We start from the raw sequence: 20998 nt of genomic DNA on the forward strand, positions 1-20998 counted from the left end.
GGATGGATAGGTTAGTCATTGAATGAATGGGTATATTGATGGAAATTCTGAATGAAAAGGTAGATGAGTAAATTGGTTGGTGGATGGAGGGAATTTGGGCATAGAAATTATGGACAAGAACGTTGATGGACATGAAAGAATGTGTGTATGAAAGATGGATGAAGGTGGATATAAAACAGGCAGCTGGATAGTAGAAAGAAGTTGGTTGAGAAGGGAAAGTGGTAGATATATGAGTGAATGGATGGTTAGAAGGACAGATAAATTTAAAAGTATGTCAATGCAGGCTAGGTGAGTGGATGGATATGTGAGTAAATGGATGGAATGATTGGTGAGTAGGTGGGAGTGGGGTAGAAATGAGCATATGAATGAAACATCAAGGAAAATTAAAGATATAAAAATAACTATGCACAAGATAATCTGTAGCACTCTAAAGTAATACATTTGAATGTGGAGAGAAAATGGATTAATTTTGCCAACATATAAAAGACCAATATTTGCAGAAGAAGAGATAGAGAACCTGTACAGTCTATAAAATAAAAAGTAAAAGTAATAAAATAAAATAAATATAAATATATAAAAATAAAAAAATGTAAAAGAAAACTGGTAAAATAAATGTGTCCTTATAGAAGAAGCCCTACCTAGATGCTTTTGGAGTGAAATTTTGTCTAGCCTTCAAGGAATAAAGGATATCATTAAAAGTATTTTATTGAAGGTATTATTTAAAGTATTACAGGGGAAAGAAGGGAGAAGATGGCAGAGAAATATGAGACCCTGTTTCAACTGATCTTCTAAAGTGAGCTAAATATCTACCAGAACACTCTGAACACTCTGAAGACCCATGAAATCAGCCTGAGATGTAAGATTATACACTTCCAGATTTCTGTGGGGACAGAAGACATCAGTGGAGAGATAAAGCAGAGTGGGAATGTTCGGACTGATATTGGAGGATAAACAGAAGAGGGAGGGAACCATCAGAAGCGACATATTGGAAAGTAATACCCCAATATGAAAGTGTCCTGTGGTTGGGGACCAGTATTAACTTGGAGTCTGGTTAAAAGCTCAAAAAGAGCAAAAGATCTTAAGGGGCAACTGGTGGAATTGGGCGGTCATGGGCATGGGCCTAAGCCCACAGACTGAGGGCGGCCACCACCAGTGACCACCTGTGCCAGAGAGTGGGGCAGAGCCTCTAGTCTGTGGTTCCTGAGAACCTGGCTTTCCACTGCTTGCACCACTGCTCAGTGGAGCGCACCCCCACCCATGTGTGAGAGAGTCTGGTATGGTTGCCAGCCGCTGCTCTCTAGAACCACAGCCTTTTGCGCTCTGCATGCCCTGCATGACCAGGGTCTGAGCCTACTCCCTGGCTGCCCTGAGAGAGCTTGGTGTGGGTGCTAGCTGGTGGTCTCTAGGGACCAGGAGAGGGTTTGGATGCTCCCAGCCCATCCTGGGAGATCCTGGGGCTATCTCTGGTGGGATCCCTCAGCAGTGGCAGCCTTCTGAGACCTGTGTGACTGTGGGGTCTGAGTGCACCTTGTGTGGACGGGTACCCCAGACAGAAGTCCTGGCAAAGGCAGCCACCAGAAGTGGGCTCCCTGGACCATATCACTTGTGGTTTTAGTGGCACAGGGGTGCAGAGACAAGTGGGCACCTCAGTGGACCCCTGAGATGATGGTTGGAGGTGCACACTGCCTGTGGGAGGCTGCACTATTCAGTGGAATTTGCAGAGGGGGAGTCTGTGTGTTCTGGACCACCCAGAGGGGAGCAGACTGAGGCTTCTCTCTGAGGTAGAGGTCTGGGTACAGTTTGTTTTCCACCAAACCTCCAAAAATCTGCAAAAAGCTGCCAAAGAACAAAAACCTTCAGAGAACAAAAGCCTGAAAAACCAGTTTCCACAGAGGCCAGCCCCTTGACTGGAGGCAGGGTGACTGAACCCAAGCAAGACTGACTGAAAAATAATATAGCAAGCCTCTGCCCCTGAAGGCAAGCCAAAAGAATGAGAGGACAACCACCATAGGGTCCCCATAAAACTGTAAAACCCCAACATCAGGGGAAAGCAATATATTAAGCTCCTGGTACTGCCCTAAAACCTGTACATTTTATAGATACAACTTTTAAAAAATTGTTCTTATGATTCTTGCTATTTTAATTTTTTAACCTACTTACCTTTATAACTAGAGGTTTAATACAACACATTCCATAATATCCTTTTAACTTGAACTTTTTTTCATGCATATGCCCGTGTTTTTCTTTTTCTTTTCTTTTTAAAAAATATACATATAGATATAAGCTTCAAGGGAATCCTTTTTTCCCATTCAATACTACCCCTATATATAAACCAGTTTCAATCTCTTTTATCTTTGGAAAGTTGAGTCCTTTAACAAAGACACCAAGATATACCAGGGAAGAATCAAAATAACCTTCCTCGCCCACAATGAGGAGATAGGAAGGTGGTTATAAATCATAACCACCTTCTTATCTTTTTCTTCTGTCAGTGTTTCTGTGTATTTGTTTTTGTTCTGGTAGTGCAGAAATCTTATTCTTGGGGTTCATTTTGGCTGGGTTCTTTTTTTTTTTCTTGTTATTTACTTTTGTTGGTCTTTTTGTTTGTCTGTTTTTGTTTAGATACCTTATGAATCTTACTTTTGGGGCTCATTCTGGCTGGGTTATCTCTTTTCTCTCTCTCTTCTTCCTTTTTTCTTTCTTTTTGGTGGTGACTTCCCATTGCTCCAAAACATTCCAGGGTGCACCTTGCCTGGATCATGGTTGATATATTCAGCTGTATATCCCCTGAACCACCTCTCACCAAAGTGACTAGGAGGAGGAACACCCAACAGAGGAAAAATTCAGAGACTGTGCCTTCTCCATCAGAACTATTGGATATGGACATAAATAGTATGTTGGAAAGGGAATTCAGGGTAATTATTATCTAGGCAATGGCTAGGTTGCAGAAGACCATTAGTGACAACATGGAATCTCAAAAAGGTGGAAGTGAGGGCTGATTTGGTAGTATTAAAATCAATGAGATCCAATCTAATCTAAATACTCTAACAGCTAGGGTAACTGAGGCAGATGATAGAATTGGTGATCTAGATGACAAACTGATAGAGAAAAAGAATCAGGAGGAGGCCTGGAATAAACAGCTTAGAAACCATGAAAACAGAATTAAGGAAATATATGATGCCATGAAACATTCCAATGTCAGAATTATTGGGATCCCTGAGGGGGTGGAGAAAGAGAGAAGAGTAGAAGATATAGTTGAACATATTCTGGATGAAAATCTCCCTAATCTGGAAAATGGAACAACTATTCATGTCTTAGAGACAGGAAGGACGCCCTCCAAGATGAATAAATCTAGAAAAACCTCCAGACACTTAATTGTGAAATTCATGAATCATGATTTCACACAGGTCTTAAGAGCATCCGGGGGAAGAGATTCCTTAGGTACAGAGGAAGGTCCATCAGAATAATGTCAGACCTGTCCACAGAAACCTGGAAAGCCAGAAAGGGCTGGCAAGACACATTCAGGGCACTAAATGAGAAGAACATACAGTAAGAATGCTTTATCCAGTAAGGCTGACATTCGGAATGGATGGAGAGATAAAGAGCTTCCAAGACCAGCAAGGTTTAAGAGTATGTGACCACCAACCTGGCACTATAAGAAATATTAAGGGGGTTCTATAAAAGAAGAAAGAAACCGAATGACACAGAACAGAAACTTACAGAGGCAATCCATAGAAACAAGGACTTCACAGGCAACAGGATGTCAATAAAAACTTATCTTTCAATAATCAGTGTCAATGTGAACAGCCTAAATGCTCCCATAAAATGGCTAGGGTTGCAGATTGGATAAAACAATAGGACCCATCCAGATGCTGTCTACAAGAGACCCATTTGGAACCTGAAAATACATCCAGACTGAAAATGAAAAGATGGAGAAGCATCTTTCATGCCAATGGGCCTCAAAGGAGGTTCTCATATCAGATAAATTAGACTTTAAAGACTGTAGTCAGATATACAGAATGACAATCATTCTTAAAGGGTCTGTCCAACAAGAAGATCTAACAATTGTAAATATTTATGCCCCCAATGTGTGAGCAGCCAACTACATAAACCAACTGTTCATCAAAATAAAGAGTCATATTGATATGAATACATATAGTAAGGGATCTTAACACACCACTCTCAGTAATAGACAGGTCATCCAAGCAGAAAATCAATAAAGAAACAAGAGCTTTTAATGACACATTGGACCAGATGGATCTCATACATATATACAGAACATTCCACCCTAAAACAACAGGATACTCATTCTTCTCGAGTGCACATGGATCTTTCTCCAGAATAGACTACATACTGGGTCACAAATCACTGCTCAACCAATACCAAAAAACTGAGATTATTCCCTGCATATTCTCAGACCACATGCTTTAAAACTGGAACAACCACAGGAAAAAAACTGGAAGGAATTCAAACACTTGGAAGCTAAAGTCTACCCTGCTTAAGAATGCTTGGATCATTGTGTACGGTGTAAGAGAATGGTTGAGTTTCATTCTTCTACGTATAGCTTTCCAATTTTCCCAGCACCATTTATTGAAGAGACTGTCTTTTTTCTACTGGATATTTTTTCCTGCTTTGCTGAAGATTATTTGACCATAGAGCTGAGGGTCCATATCTGGGCTCTCTACTCTGTTCCACTGGTCTATGTGTCTGTTTTTGTGCCAGTACCAGGCTGTCTTGGTGATCACAGCTTTGTAGTAAAGCTTGAAATCAGGTAACGTGATGTCCCCAGTTTTGTTTTTGTTTTTCAATATTTCCTTAGCAATTTGGGGTCTCTTCTGATTCCATACAAATGTTAGGATTATTTGCTCCAGCTCTTTGAAAAATGCCAGTGAAATTTTGATCAGAATGGCATTAAAAGTATAGAGTGCTCTAGGCAGTATAGACATTTTAACAATGCTTATTCTTCTGATCCAAGAGCATGGAATGGTCTTGGGAAATTTGGACAGCTATGTATAGAAGAATGAATATTGATGATTCTCTTACACCATACACAAAGATAAACTTGAAATGGATAAAAGACCCCAGTGTGAGGCAGGAATCTATCCAAATCCTAGAGGAGAACATAGCCAGTAACCTCTTTGACATCAGTGGTAACAACTTCTTTCAGGACATGTCTCCAAAGGCAAATGAAACAAAAGTGAAAATGAACTTTTGGGACTTCATCAAGATCAAAAGCTTGTGCACAGAAAGGGAAACATTCAACAAAACAAAGAGGCAACCCATGGAATGGGAGAAGATATTCGCAAATGACACTACAGACAAAAGGCTGATATCCATGATCTACAAAGAACTCTGCAAATGCAACACACAAAAAACAGATAGTCACATCAAAAAATGGGCAGAACACATGAACAGACACTTCTCCAAAGAGGACATACAAATGGCTATCAGACACATGAAAAAAATGTTCATCATTGCTAGCTATCAGGGAGCTTCAAATCAAAACCACTCTGAGATACCACCTTACACCAGTTAGAATGGCCAAAATTAACAAGATTAGTAAACAACAAGTGTTGGAGAGGATGTGGAGAGAGGGGAACCCTCTTATGCTATTGGTGGGAATGCACGTTGGTGCAGCCACTTTGGAAAAAGTGTGGAGATTCCTTAAGAAATTAAAAATAGAGCTTCCCTATGACCTGGCAACTCCACTAATGGGTAATTACCCCAAAGATACAGATGTAGTGAAAAAAAGGGTCATCTGTACCCCAATGTTCATAGCAGGAATGGTTTCAGTTTCCCAACTGTGGAAAGAGCCAAGATGACTTTCAACAGACAAATGGATAAAGAACATATGGTCCATATATACAATGGAGTATTATGCCTCCATCAGAAAGTCCAAGTTTTATATCAACATGGACAAGACTGGCAGAGATTATGCTGAGTGAAATAAGTCAAGCAGAGAGAGTCAATTATCATATGGTGGAGGATGAGGAATAACACAGAGGACGCTGGGAAAAAGAGAGGAAAAATGAGTTGAGGGAATTTGGAGGGGGAGATGAACCATGAGAGACTATGGACTCTGAGAAACAAACTGAGGGTTTTGGGGGATGGGGGATCAGGTAAGCCTGGTGTTGGGCATTAAGGAGTGCATGTATTGCATGGAGCAATGGGTGTGATGCATAAACAATGAATCTTGGAACACTGAAAAAATAAAATAAAATTTAAAAATTTTTTAAAAATATTACAGATTATAGGAGGCACCTGGCTGGCTCAGTTGGTAGAGCATGCAACTCTTGATCTCACAGTCATGGTTTGGGCCTCATGATGAACATAGAGATTGCTAAAATAAAATAAAAAATAAATTTAAAAATGAAAATTTACAGATCATAGGGAGAAAAAAATATTTCCAAGTTTGTTGAAATTTGTTGAATTAGTTGAAATTCCCAATTTGTTGAAAGCTGTATGACTCAAATAGCAAAACATACAGAAGTAATACCTATTTTACTTTTGATGGTTGATGACAATTCTCATCAAACTATTTGCTTGAACAACCTTCACTGTATTAATCCAGGTATAACTTCAATATGATTATGGTCAATCTAGCAATGCAAGGATTATCCAATATATGAAAATTTAATAATATAAACACTTACACTAACAAATTAGAAGATAAAAATCAGAGTCCACTGTCTCTCATGATTCATTTCCCCCTCCAAACTGAGGGTTTTGGAGAGGATTGGGGTGGGTGGTTGGGTAAGCCTGCTGGTGGGTATTATGGAGGGCACGTATTGCATGGAGTACTGGGTGTGGTGCATAAACAATTAATTCTGGAACACTAAAAAAATAAATAAATAAATAATTGAAAAAAAAAAAACACAGACAAAAAAGGAAAAAAAAATCATTGCATGACTAGATGCTTAAAAGGTTTTTGATAAAATTCCACTGTAATTTCCAATAGCAGTTGTAAATGGATAAAAAGAAAGCAACACAAGTGCAGTAAAGTTTGTTTATCCCAAAGCCAACAACAAATGTCCTTTTATATAGCAAGAGATGCTGATTTTATTTTTTAGTTTTAGTTTTTTCATTTTTAAAATTTATTTTGTTTATTATGTTCAGTTAGCCACCATATCATTAATTTTTGATGTAGTGTTCAAAGATTCATTAGTTTCCTATAACACCCAGTGCTCATCACAACACATGCCTCCTTAAAGAAAGAGTCAGACCTGGATGGATGTCATTTCCTTGCTTTTCTATGCATTCTTTTCTTTTTTTTTTTTGAATTTGAATTTAAATTTAAATTTAAATTCAGTTGACCATGGTATAGTACATCATTGGCTTTTGTTACGATGTTCAATGATTCATTAGTTCAATATAACACCCATGCTCATTGTACCATGTGTCCTTTTTAATGTCCATCTCCCAGTTACCTCATCCCCCCACCCACCTCCATATCTGCCACCCTCAATTTGTTCCTTGGAGTCCAGAGTCTCATACAGTTTGTCTCCCTCTCTGATTTCTTCCCATTCACTACCCCCCCCCCCCGCACACACCTATATTGTCCCTTTCTCTATTCCATATGTTTCATGTATGAGTGAAACCATATGATAATTGTGTTTTTCTGATTAATATATTTTACTTAGCATAATACCCTCCAGTTCCATCCATGTCAATGTAAATGGTGGATATTCATATAGTCATCCTTTTGGATGGCTGAGTAATATTCTATTGTGTATATGAACCACATCTTCTTTATCCATTCATCTGGTGAAGGACATCTTGGCTCCTTCCACAGTCTGGCTATTGTGGCACTGCTGTTATGAACATTGGGGTGCATGTCCTCTTTCTTTTCACTAAGTCTGTATCTTTGGGTACATACCCAGTAATGCAGTTGCTGGGTCCTAGGGTAGCTCTGTTTTTAACTTCTTAAGAAACCTGAATACTATTTTCTAGAGTGGCTGTACCAGCTTGCATTCCCACCAACAGTATAAAAGGGTTCCACTTTCTCCACAACCTCTCCAACATTTGTTGTTTCTTGCTTTGTCAGTTTTTGCTATTCAAACTGGTGTAAGGTGGTTTCTCAATGTGGTTTTGATTTGTATTTTCCGAAGGGCAAGTGATGTGGAACATTTTCTCATTTGTCCTTTGTCCATTTGTATGTCTTCTGAGAAGTGTCTGTTCATGTCTTCTGCCCATTTCTTGACCGGATATTTGTGTTTTGGGTGTTAAGTCTGATAAATTCTTCATAGATCTTGGATACCAGCCCTATATCTGATATGCCATTTGCAAATATCTTCTTCCATTCTGAAAGTTGCCTTTTAGTTTTGTTGATTGCTTCCTTTGCTGTGCAGAAGCTTTTTATCTTGATGAAGTCCAAAAAATTCATTTTTGCTTTTGTTTCCCTTGTCTTTAGAGATGTGTCTTGAAAGAAGTTGTTGTGGCTGATGTCGAAGAGGTTGCTGCCTGTGTTATCCTCTAGGATTTTAATGGATTCCTGTGTCACACTGAGATGTTTCATCCATTTTGAGTTTATCTTTGGGTGTGGTGTAAGAGAATGGTCCAGTTTTATCCTTCTGCATGTCACTGTCCAATTTTCCAGGCACCATTTATTGAAAAGAATTTTATTCATTGGGTGTTCTTCCCTGCTTTGTCAAAGATTAGTTGACCATAGAGTTGAGAATCTATTTCTGGGCTCTCTATTCTGCTCCATCGATCTATCTGTCTGTTTTTGTGCGAGTACCATGCTGTCTTGATGATCACAGCTTTATAATATAGTTTAAAGTCAGGCATTGTGATGCCCACAGCTTTGGTTTTCTTTTTGAACATCCCTCTGGAGAGTCTTTTCTGGTTCCATACAAACTCTAGGATTGTTTGTTTCAGCTCTGTAAAAAATGTCAGTGGTATTTTCGACATTATTTCAGATGCTCTACATAATAAAAAAAGGAAAGGAAACAAAGTAAGTCATGAAATTGGAATAAAGTAGAGTCAAATTTCTCATCATTTTCAGATGAATATGATTTTATATAAAATCAAAGCATTCCCAACAAATATTGTTGTACTTCATAAGACAATTTGGGATGGTACTTGGAAAGAAGATAAAATTGATAGCTTTTTATTACATAATTGATTACATTGATTATATTATTTTCCATTACTATTCATTTTTGAGGTTCCAAGCCATTCAGTCCACAACATGAACAGCACTTCTGTGAAACTGGACAATCACAATCCTGCAGGCACTTGGGTCTGTCAGTCTTGGAACACACCATGTGCTTGTGCAGGCAGAAACCTGATTTGAATTTTTGGTATAAAATAAGACACTTGATGTAGTGTTCCATGATTCATTATTTGTGTCTACATCAAAAACTAATGATGTACTGTATGGCGATTAACATAACATAATAAAAAAATAAAACACTTAGGGACTCCTGGGTGGCTCAGTTGGTTAAGCCACTGCCTTCGGCTCAGGTCATGATCCCAGGGTCCTGGGATTGAGTCCCACATTGGGCTCCTTGCTCAGCTGGGAGCCTGCTTCGCTCTCTCCCTCTGCCTGCTGCTCCTGCTGCTGGTGCTCTCTCTCTTTCTGTCAAATAAATAAATAAAATCTTTAAAAACAACAACAACAACAACAAAAAACCATTTAACCTTGAAATACTTGATCATAGTTCAGGGGAACTTGGGGAACTCTAAATAGGGTTCTCTTCTGTCTAAGCCTCTTACCACCCCTCCCCACCAAGTAACAGTGGAGTGCAGAAGGTAGAGTGTCAACTTCCAGTGGCTAATAATTTGAGGAGTATCAAAAAGTCTTGCCACCTCTGCATTGAAAGTCTGATAGGATTCCTTCCAGCCCCCACAGAAGTAATGGATTTGAGTTATCTAATCCCAGAGTACCAGAGGTTGAAGGACTATTAGAGAGCACCCAGAGGTTCCTTTTTTTTTTTAATACATTGTAGAAATTGAGAATCATTTAGTGACAAGTGAGTACTCTGTGGCCATAAAGAAAACAGGTAGAAGAGTTGAAGTCAATTGAAAGGCCTTGGGTTCCTTCCACCATACCGTGCTGTTCCTCAAAGCACTAAGAATCTCTGAGAGAAGGTGATACTATTTCAGCAGTATGTGAGGAAATGAGCACTAGCCTCAGAGGTTATAGAGTTCACTCCTTTCCCAACAGCATTTTGCTACCCGTATTTTCCCCAGCATACCTTACAGGATGTGAATATATTCTATATGTTGTGAAGTTCTGTGTAGACATAAGGGCTTCTTAGGAATGTACCTAATGATTATCTTTTTTTTTTGTATGAGTAAGTAGATATTGTCATGTGTCAGTCAGTGAAGAATGAAACTCATAACAAATAAGTTCTCATGGGGAAAAAATAGGGAGTGATACTATGCATGGTTGGTTTTGAAGACCAGAACAATAGTTTCCTGAAATCAAGTGGACAACACAAGAGCAGTGATTGGGCATTAAAGAAGGAAAAATTCCCAAGGGATATCTAAAGTCAACCAAAGGGGCATCCCTATTCAATGGGACAGCATAACATCCTTAGCATATGTCCCAGAGACTTTGGGAGGTATATCCCCAGTCCTCACCTGTTCAGGCCTTGGCACAAGCAAAGTCACATATGGATTCACAACATTTGGCAGTTTCAGGGCAATCAAAGTCGCTCTTACACAAAGCTGGACACACCATACAGTCCTTGAAAGGGAAGAGTGGGCACTGTCCATTCTTAACTAAAACAAGAGTAGGTGCGAGTTTCCTCAAAACTTACCCTATCTCACACCCCTCTTTAAAACTAGTATCACTTTCTGTGAGTTGGTTCAATCTGGTAGGCTGTGGAGGAATGGAATGCCTCAACATCTCATGGGTTGTAGGAGAAAGAGAGTGAGGCTTGTTCTCTAAAGTTCCAAGTGAGAAGACAGTTCCCGGTTTGGGGTATTTCAACCAAGCTGGGGAGAACTATGGACAGAGCAGGTTGGAGGTGGGAGAGGAAAGGTGAAGGGTTCTGTTTTAGAGGAGGGAAGTGTGAGGTGTTTGTGAGATTGAGGTGAAAAAGTAGAGTATACAAGTGGTGTTTGGGAGTCAAATTCAGATTGGAGATACAACTATGTAGATCACTAGGACATAGATGGGTTGAAATCAATTCTTTAGGATTTTGTGCATGTTTCCTGTTATCATTACCTGATTACAAATTCTATGAGGGCAGGAAGTATTTCTTTTCCTCTCTTTCTCATTCTTCTTCTTCACCTTCTTTTCCTTCTTCTTCAAGTAAGACTTTGACAGACTGTGGTGTGTTTGACACTCAGAGCTAGGGGTAGGTTCTTTCTGAGCCCCAAACATAAATTTCCCCAAACCCGCCCAAACCCATTTCCCTGGCTTCTTCTTCCTTCTGGCTTCTGAGAGTGAGCCAAGGTCTAATCCATAGTGCCATGATTCCTTACAGCCTCCCACAAATAACCAGGTCGCAAGATTACTTAGTTTCCCATCCATAAAATGAGAATTATAATCTCTGGTTTACAAACTGCTTAAAGGAATTAAGGGGCATGAAGGAGTGCCTGGGTGCCTCAGTCTGTTAAGCATTAGACTCTTGGTTTCAGCTCAGCTTATGATCTTGGTGTCCTGAAATCAAGCCCCATGTCAGGCTCTCTGCTCAGTGTGGAATCTGCTTGAGAATCTCTCTCTGCTCCTCTCCCTCTTACATTCTTAAGTAAGTAAGTAAGTAAGTAAATAAATATCTTAAAAAAAGAATTAAGGAGATGATGCCTATAGTAAACTCACCACAGTGCCTGGCACATAGGAAGAGCTTGGCAGATATGGGTTTTCTTCCTCCCTTTTTAGGGCTAGACATAGCTTCCCAATTTCTGACCTTTTGGGAGACAGAATTCTAGAGTTACAGTCCCAAGATTTCCATCCTCTGCTTATTGAATCAAACATGAATTTAGGTGCTACTGTGAAGGAATTTCATAGATGGAATTAGAGTCCCAAGTTAATTGACCTTAAAATATAGAAATTATCTGACTGAGCCACATCTAAGTTGTTGAGACCTTTAAAAGGAGTGTTTTCCCTCTGACTGATAGAGGAGAGGTAAGATAGATTTGAAGTGTGAGAGGAACCCAGTATGCTCTTAGGAGATATGAGGACGGAGAGAGCTAAGTGCTCTGGACTGAAGGTGGCCTCTGGAAGCAACCTCACAGGTACAAGTGTAAGGAAATGATTCTTCCACAGCTAGTGAGTGTCAGTGAGAACCCTGGGTCCCAGATGAGAACTGCAGCTTTGGCTGACGTCCTGGTTCCAGCCTGCTGAGAACCCGAGCAGAGAAACCTGACTCACCACACCAGACTTCTGACCTACAGGGAACGTATCACACAGCAACAGATAGCTACTATACTATACCACATGGCCATAGGGCTCTAAACTGAGCATCTCTCCAACAGGATCTTTTTCTTTCTTTCTTTTTTTTTAAAAATTTTCCTTAGCATTTTGTGTGTGTGTGTGTGTGTGTGTGTGTGTGTGTGTGTTATGTTAGTCACCATAAAATACATCATTAGTTTTTGACGCAATGGGATCTGAACAGAGATGCCTGTTCCTTTTGGATACCACTGAGTCTGGGAATGATAAAGTTTAGATTTAGGAAGACCATATTGTTGTTCATTAGTATTACCCTCCTAATTTGCTAGGTTAAAAAAATGAAGTCAGATGGGAAAGAACAGTGAATGAGGGGTGGGCCTAGGACCGCCAATCTATGACTCACTCCAGAAGCCCTGAACACTGGCTATTGAGACTTTTTGTACTTTCCAGCTATATTTCTTACCCTTCATACCAAGGATATCTGAGGTTAAGAAGAGTTATATTTCCTAATCTGGAGTGTACATTGAAAACACCTGAGCATCTTTTAGAAACTATAGACCATGGCCTGAATCAGAGTCTTTAGAAAGTGAAGCCTAGGGACTTAAATTTTTAAAAACAATACTGGTGACACCAAAGCAGGCAGTTGGGCACCATGATATAGGCTGCTACTTGGGAACCACTGTTCTAGGCTTAGGCATAGGGAGAGTAAAGAAATTCAAAAAGGGACACATCCCAAAAGGTAAAAGGACATAGAAATCTTGGGATTATAAAGACAAATGCTGGCTCACTAGGGTAGACTCTAGTAAGTCCTGTCTCCCTTTTGCTTCTGAGGCATGTAAACCTTTTTTGATTTAGCCATTGTAGCTCCTGCCCCACTGTCAGCTTCAGCTCTCACTTAGAATCCTCTTCCCTCCCAGTCAGCCCACCTCAGCTACTTACCTTGTCTGTGCAGTCTCCTCCCTAAATACACACACCCTGGGGGTTCCACTGCAGCTACAGAAGATGCTCCATGGCATTCAGGTCTCAGCTTTCTGCTGTCATTACTTGACACACACTTCCTGCATCCATTCCTATGATCCTAACTGTGGTTCTTATGTCTCCCTCCAGCCCTATTCTCACTTCCAAGTTAAAGGCACATATCCCAGCACTTGGAGAACATGTATCTGGGCATCTCAAGAGACTGCTATGTCCACATGTATAAATCAGACTTAGTGTCTCCTATACCTCAGCAGTGCCTCCTTCTCTCTGCTCCCATCTTTATATTTGGCATCAACAGGCCCCCAGGCTGTCAAGAGAACTCCGAGATTCACTCCTCCCTCTCTTTCACCCTAGCATCCTGTCACTCATGGACTTGGGCCAGTTCTACATCCTAATCTTTCTCCAGGCCCCATGGCTTCCCCTCTTGGCCACTACTTCCGGGTTAGGCCCCGATGTCATTCCATCTCTCTCCTCCATTTGTGCAACCACCTCCTCACTGTCCTCTGCCCTCAAGCTCCTGCCTAGTGACCATTTTGTTTTTAAAAATTAAACTTCAAGGAGCACCTGGTTGGTTTGGTCAGTTAATCATCAGGCTTTTGATTTCGGGTTAGGTCATGATCTCAGTTAGGGTCCTGATCAGGCTCACCAAATGTCTCACCCACCTCCCCTCCCAAACCCTCAGATTGATTTTCAGAGTCCGTAGTCTCATGGTTCATCTCCCCCTTCAATTTCCCCCAAATCCCTTCTCCCCTCCAGAGTTCCCCATAAACAGATGACCCTCCCCTACTCATTCCACCCCCATTTACACATGTCTCTTCCTGGTCCTTATGTACTTTTTAATTTTGTTATGTGAAGAACTGACAATGCCTTTCTGTGTTACCTCTCTCAGACTAAATGCATTTTGAAAACAACAAGAGAGGGATGGAGGCAGAAAGGAAGGGAGACAGAAAGAGAGACAGAGAACATCATTATGCCCAGGAATGCACCTGTGTTATTGGTGGAACTTCTGACACTGGGAAAGGGGTAGAGCCTTTTCCAGATCTCCTGAAACCATGCATATGTAGCTGCCTAAGAGTAAAGACTTGTGAAAATTTATTCATTTTTGTCTCCAGAATTCTAACCCTGTACCCTCCCTGAATTTTACAACAGTGTCTGGACTGTTCAGTAATGACAATTATGGCCCCAAACCCAGTGAGTGATACTGATTCGTGGTACTGGCTTGGCAACTTATCACTGTAGCTGTAACTTGGAGCCTCAATTTCCTATCTGGAAAATGGAAACCATACAACGTATTGGGCAGATTTGCTGTCACTGTGAGGATTAGATGAGATCGGGTGAAGATTATTCATGAAGTGGCATGGAATGGTCAAAAACAGTGCTTGGAGTTGGACGTGAGTTCACATCGTGGATCCCCTACTTACCAGCTAGTGGTCTTGGCTCTGCCACTGAACCTCACTGAACCTCCTTCCTTCCTTCCTTCCTTCCTATAGCTTCTTCCTTCCTTCCTCCCTTCCTCCCTCTATCCCTTCCTTCCTACATTCTTCTCTCTCTCTCACTTTCTTTTATTCCTTCTTTTGTTTCTTCATTCTTTCTACTAAGATTTTATTTTAAATAATCGCTACACTCAACGTGGAGCTTATACTCACAAGCTCAAGATCAAGAGTTGCATGCTCTTCCGACTGAGCCAGACAGGTGACATGCACCTCAGTTTTCCTTTTTTAAAAACGTTCCATTGTATACTCCCCAGTAATTCTGAATTCATTTTGATACAAGTTAGTCATTTTTCATTTGTGTTGCTCAAACCTTCTAGATTCTTACTGCGTTCATTGTATTTTTTAATAATCTAATTTAATTTAATTTTTTTCAGTGTTCCAAAATTCATTGTTTATGCACCTCACCCAGTGCTCCACGCAGTACATGCCCTCCATGATACCCACCACCAGGCTACCCAACCCCCCTACCCTTCTCCCCTCCAAAACCCTCAGTTTGTTCCTCAGAGTCCACAGTCCCTCATGGTTTATCTCCCCCTCCGATTTTCCCCCACCACTTCTCTTCTCCATCTCCCAATATCTTCTGTGTTATTCCTTATGCTCCACAAGTAAGTGAAACCATATGATAATCGACTGTCTCTGCTGGGTTCGTTGTATTTTGTTTTGTCTTCCTAGTCTATCAGTTACTGGGAAGTATGTTAAAATTGTCTGCTGGTAAATTATGCTTCTGGCAATGATAGGCCAGTTTACTTGCCACCAATCGTTCCAAGAAAGCAAAATGAGATCCCCTGGGGTCCCTAGCGCCGCATTTGGATACTGGTCATCTCCCAATTCTGCTTCCAGAGTAGGTTAACTCTGGTCTTTGAATTGAGACACCCAAGTGCAAAAGTTCACTATGTTCCTTAATGCACCTACTGGTTAAGAGTGTCCTATCTGAGCATAAGGAGTAACAAGGAGGACACTGGGAGAAGGAGAGGAGAAGGGAGTTGGGGAAAATCGGAGGGGGAGACAAACCATGAGAGACTGTGGACTCTGTGAAACAAACGGAGGGTTTGGAGGGGAGGGGTTGGGGGACTGGGGGCTGGGCGAGCCTGGAGGTAGATATTAAGGAGGGCATGTATTGCATGGAGCACTGGGTGTGATGCAGAAACAATGAATCTTGGAACACTGAAAAAATAAAATACAGTTTCAATTAAAAAATAAAATAAAAATAAAAGCACTAAAAAAAAAAAGGAGTGTCCTATCTACCTGGTGGCTCCAGAGTTCTACTCAACTGCTTCTTTATGCTAATTTCTTAGTAGGAAATAGTTCACTGGTTTTGTCCTAAGGCAATCACCCCCTGGTAGTCCAAGAGAACACTACGGACCTGTCCTCTTACACCCATCTCAGTTATCACTCTTTCTGCACAGCGTCCCTCCCCACCCCTATTCCTCCCTATTTTAAGCACATCTCTAGCCCCTGACATATATGTATTTCAGGAAACTTGGACAGAGGGGCATTTCATTTAGAGAATGAGGTCTATGTATCTATTTGTCATCAACCTCCTGAGTGAACTTTGGTAGGATCACCCACCTGTCTGTGCCTGTTTGTTTTCCTTCATTAATTTTAGCAAATAACACTTGTGTTCTGCCGTTTTAATGGATATACCAACAGAGACCAAAAGGGAAAATTTGGCAAGTTAAAATATGCTAGGGTTTTAGAGCTTAATACTAAATTTGTGATCCAACTTTGTCCCTGATTTCATCTGTTGATGTTGGGGGCAAGAGGAGGATAGGGTAACAAGCTTTTCTTTCCTTCACGTTCCCTTTCTTCTTCCCCCAGTCTATATTTGATCCTTTCATGGAAGAAAAATCGCTTTCATTCCATGTTACCCCAACTTTTCCCTATCCCTCAAGGTGGGACCAAATCTCTCTTCTTCCAGGATGCCTGCTACCACATTGTGCATAATGACCCCTCTGTATTTATACTTTAAGTCACTGACTGCATATCCTATTCATCCCTTCTTGCCATGCCCCATCCTGGTTTCTGCTTGTTTGGATCATTAGACTTGTTCTTCTTTGGGCTATATGACAACAATAATCACACCTCCACTTATGAGGAGTGGTCCTTGCCACAGCCTGAGCACATTGTAGACTCTTTAAAACCCTATAAAGAATGCTTCTTCTTCTTAGGAGTATTCACATTTGAAAATACTCCTATAGATTCCAAGTGATTGAGTCAATAATGCTAACACTTAAAGCATTGTCTGACAGGAGAGGTTGGAGAGGCCAATGGCATTTCCTTTCAGTTCTAGACCATGCCGTCACCTGTAAGGAAGGCTGTACTTCCCTAGTTTAGTTATAAGGAGGCTGCTTGTGGGAACCTACTAGAATCAAAGGCCTGGAAATAAAGAAAGACTGCACTAAGAAGTTTGGGGAATCCAGATGGATGGTGTTTTCTGTAGCCGTAAGAACATCCCACACATAAACAGTTTCCCCAGGGATGATATCAATAAACAAAGAGAGTCCAGGAGTCTTGGCTAAGAACCTCAACCTTCTGAATGTTAAGAAGGCAAAGAAATTCACTGGCAGGCAGGGGCTTGGGGAAAAAGTGGAGGGAGTGATTGGTACTGAAACTATAGAAGAAGAGACAGAGGTGCTGGGTTACTGTCATAGTTTATTTGTCAAGGAATTGAGGCTGATAATATAATGGTTCAGAGAAAAGAGTGACAAGAAAGAGAGACATTACCCTGGGATCCCACCTCCTCCCTCCCCTTGCCTCCCAGCTGGGATAAGATGATGGAACCACTGGACATCAGGTAGAATTAGACTGTCGCCCTTCAGGTGTCCTCGTATTTCACTAGAGTCTAAGGAAACTACATAGTTGCCACCGTGGTGCTGGGGTTATCATTCTCAATGCTGGTCTCTGAAAGAGAGAAGAGGTAGGTATGCAGTTCACAGAGTCCGCTAAAACACAATTTCTTTGAGGATAACAGATCCTTCCAAACGTGGGGGCAGGGATATTTCTTTGATTTAGTAGATACACACATAAGGCTTCTCTCAGGATGTTTTAAGTCCAGGGAGCAAGGACACACACATGTCAGATCTCCTGAGGTTGGGATAAATCAGGCAGGCTTGCAAGTGGACAAGGTGGGCTTGGGCTGGGGAGAAGAGGAAGGGATCCCAGGTTGTAATGCATAATGGTACTGGGGGGAGCATAGTCTCCTTATGTCTTTTCCTTCACAGTTAGGGGTTCCATAGTTCTTGAGAAAGTCATGGCAAGAGAGGGGTAAATCTTAGATCCTACCAGGTTCTGCAATTTTCATGCAAACATTTCCACAGCTGGAACTGCAGCAATAATCACCAGTATTGCATTCAATATCAAAATTGCAGTATCTCCTGCACTCGTGGATGTTGGGAATCTTCTCACAGTCTCTCAGTATAGGTTTTGGTACAACTGTAAGGAAAAAAAAAAAAAAACTACATGAGCTGTGACTCCAAAAAGAAAAAGCGTTTTTCTCACTATTATCAGCCCCTCTAAGGTCCCAGCACCCACACCATTGGTTTCTCTTCTTCTTCTGCCTGCCTAGGGATCTGGGTGGTCTTTCCCATTCCTAGAGTAAAAATCCAGCTCCCACTCCCTAGCAAGCCCAGCAACCAGAAGTCACCTCCAAGAAACTGAACATCACAGGACCTTAGTCCTGAAACTCAGTTCTCAGGACAGAGGCCCAAGAGATCCTCTGGCCTCCTGCTGTCATTTTACAGGGTAGGAAGAACAGAGTCCCAGAGAAGAGGTGAAACTATCTTGTACTTTTCACTGTCTGGCTGAGACAGCCTTCCAAAACTGGCTGTTCTCCAGAAAACTTTACTAACAGTTTTGGACTCACTACAGTCCCCTTAATTCAGCAGATTTCAATTCTTTTTACCCTAACGATTCCAAAGTTCTCTTGGTCAAGAAACCATTTTATTTCTCCTCCTCATCCTCAATATTCTAAAATACTCAATTCCTTAAACAAAAGACACACTTCAAGAAATAATTAGTAACCCTTTCCCAATTTTGTTCTCATCCTTGGAGCCCCTAACTGGAGGACACGAACTCCTGGTGGCTCAAGCTAGGTACCCTCGTTTGAGCACTGTGAAGCTTTCCTTTGCTATGGGTCCTCCTCAACGAAAACACCACAGTCCTCACAACACACATAAAAACATTGTTTCTCATAACATCAAGAGACCATTGAACTTGAGAACTGCACATTCAGCTTTCGTCAGGTATCCTGGCTTAAAAATGGAACCAAGTCCTTCACATATGCCAGTCCCTGGTTCCTTGTTTTCTAACCCCTCTTCATTTTGAAGCTCACCCAGAATACCTACTAAAATCTCGATGTTCAGGTATATAAATAGGTTTTCCTCTCAAACTTCCTGTCACTGGTGTGATCACCAGGCAGTAGAGTGTCAGCAGCTGGAGAACCAACCACTTCATGATGTTAACTCTGGATGTTTGAGTGTGTGCCTCACAGGAGACCCAGGATTTTACTGGGTCCTGCAGGGGGCAGGGAACGGCTTTGGGGTGTGGAGTTGGGAGAACACATGACTGGTCTTTTATTGTCCATCTGGTTCTGCCTCCTCCCCTCCATGCACCACTCCTCGGTTGGGCCCTGGTGTCTCCTGTGGTTCTTTCCTTCTCTTACGCTTTAGCTCCTCTCATTGCAGAAATGAATTCTTCATAATTTATCGCTTCTTTTTTTTAGAAATTTGAAAAACAGAGAAGTAAAAAGAAAACTAATAAGAGACGATCAGTTATCCATTACCTAGAGAAATAACAGTGTCATTTGTTTTCATAGAAAGGTAGTTTTAGAACTGACATCCCAATAAAAAAAATACATATTTATTGTATATGTATTTTAGTATGTTTCAAAAGCCATTTAAAAGTACCAGTAAATGTAAGTAAATTACAATTTAAAAATCACCAGAGACTTTTAAGAACTGATTACAAAATTTGAAGTGGAACAACTTTTTCTAAGCCTGAATATCCTCCAACATTGTCTGAGTTTCACAAGAATTAGCTCCTGGATGATACGAGCACATTTCATTTTAAATGAAGTTTTAATTTACTTAGTTTATAATTTTATAGATATACTAATTTTATATCATTCAATTCTTTTAAGGTCCTTTTCAGGACTGACATCAGCAAGACACCTGAATAAGAACCCCTGCTTGAACTCCCTCCACCCCATCCACCACACAACAATTTGGCATCCACCCAGAGACCAAAGTGGAAGTGGCAGATCCAACACCAGATGTCAAGGGACCCAGAAGGAATCTCACCCATGGGTTGGGTGATTGGCAGAGAGACCTCAGTGTTGGCATGGGACCTTGACGTGGCCTGAGAACAGACTCTAACCCCCTCAGCCACAGTCCAGGAGCCACTGGAGAACACTCACTTAGACAATCATCCACAGATGACAGAGCTTTGTGGAAGTCCAGGCGTGTAACAGAGAATTTGCATCACACTGTGAGAGAGAGGAAAAAAAAATCCAAGTGCAGTCACATTGCAGAGGTTAAAAGTAACAGTTTTGACTTTATCTGTATAACACCTATCCAGATTTTTAAAAAAATTCTCTAAGGAACTGTGCATTCAGAAAAGGTTAAGCTGTCTGTGAATGTGTAGTCCCTGCCTCACACTTCAGTGTGTTCCGTGCTCACGTTGTTTACCCATACTGTGCATTATTGATATCATCTTCCCCACATGACTCAGTGAAAATATCTTCTACAAAAATGAGACCTTACGAATGAGGTTGGCATGAGACAAGGGGCCTGAGAAAGCCCACAATTTTAGAAGAAGAATTGCGGTGTGTCCCGCATTTGACCAATGAACACACCCAAGTCTGAACACGTAAAATGTTTTCATGATTCTTGTGTGCACAAGAAAATAAACTATGAAAGTTCTGCAGTTTCTAAAAAGCTTTAGTGAGTCTCCAGGGCATGGCATAACATTTTTGAATGCTAGAGAAATACATACATAGATGGATAACCAGGATCACTGTGGAAGCGAGTCAAGCACTGGGTTGATTCAGTAAATCCTGCTGGATATATTCAAATACCTCAAGAAGAAGGCAGTGGGCCTTGAGATATTTTTCTGTGAAGAAGTTGAATTCCAGAGAGTCCTGAAAAGTTTCAAGAGATTTGAAAATGGTGAAAGACTGCTGAATTTACAC

The 20998-nt window shown here is 41.0% G+C and overlaps 1 protein-coding gene across 1 annotated transcript; it reads right to left on the minus strand.

The window, feature by feature from the left end:
• Window positions 1-17452: 17452 nt before the first annotated feature.
• On the minus strand, window positions 17453-19286 carry LOC116594697 (protein WFDC10B-like). Its single transcript, XM_032350107.1, has 3 exons — window positions 19155-19286; window positions 18094-18243; window positions 17453-17712 (listed from the first exon to the last, which is right to left on the minus strand). Exons 1-3 carry the CDS (start codon window positions 19261-19263, stop codon window positions 17663-17665), a joined length of 309 nt encoding a protein of 102 aa, XP_032205998.1. The 5' UTR covers window positions 19264-19286; the 3' UTR covers window positions 17453-17662.
• Between the last annotated feature and the right edge of the window lie 1712 nt (window positions 19287-20998).

The sequence above is a fragment of the Mustela erminea genome, chromosome 7, assembly GCF_009829155.1.
Source record: "Mustela erminea isolate mMusErm1 chromosome 7, mMusErm1.Pri, whole genome shotgun sequence".
Classification (NCBI taxonomy): Eukaryota; Metazoa; Chordata; class Mammalia; order Carnivora; family Mustelidae; genus Mustela; species Mustela erminea.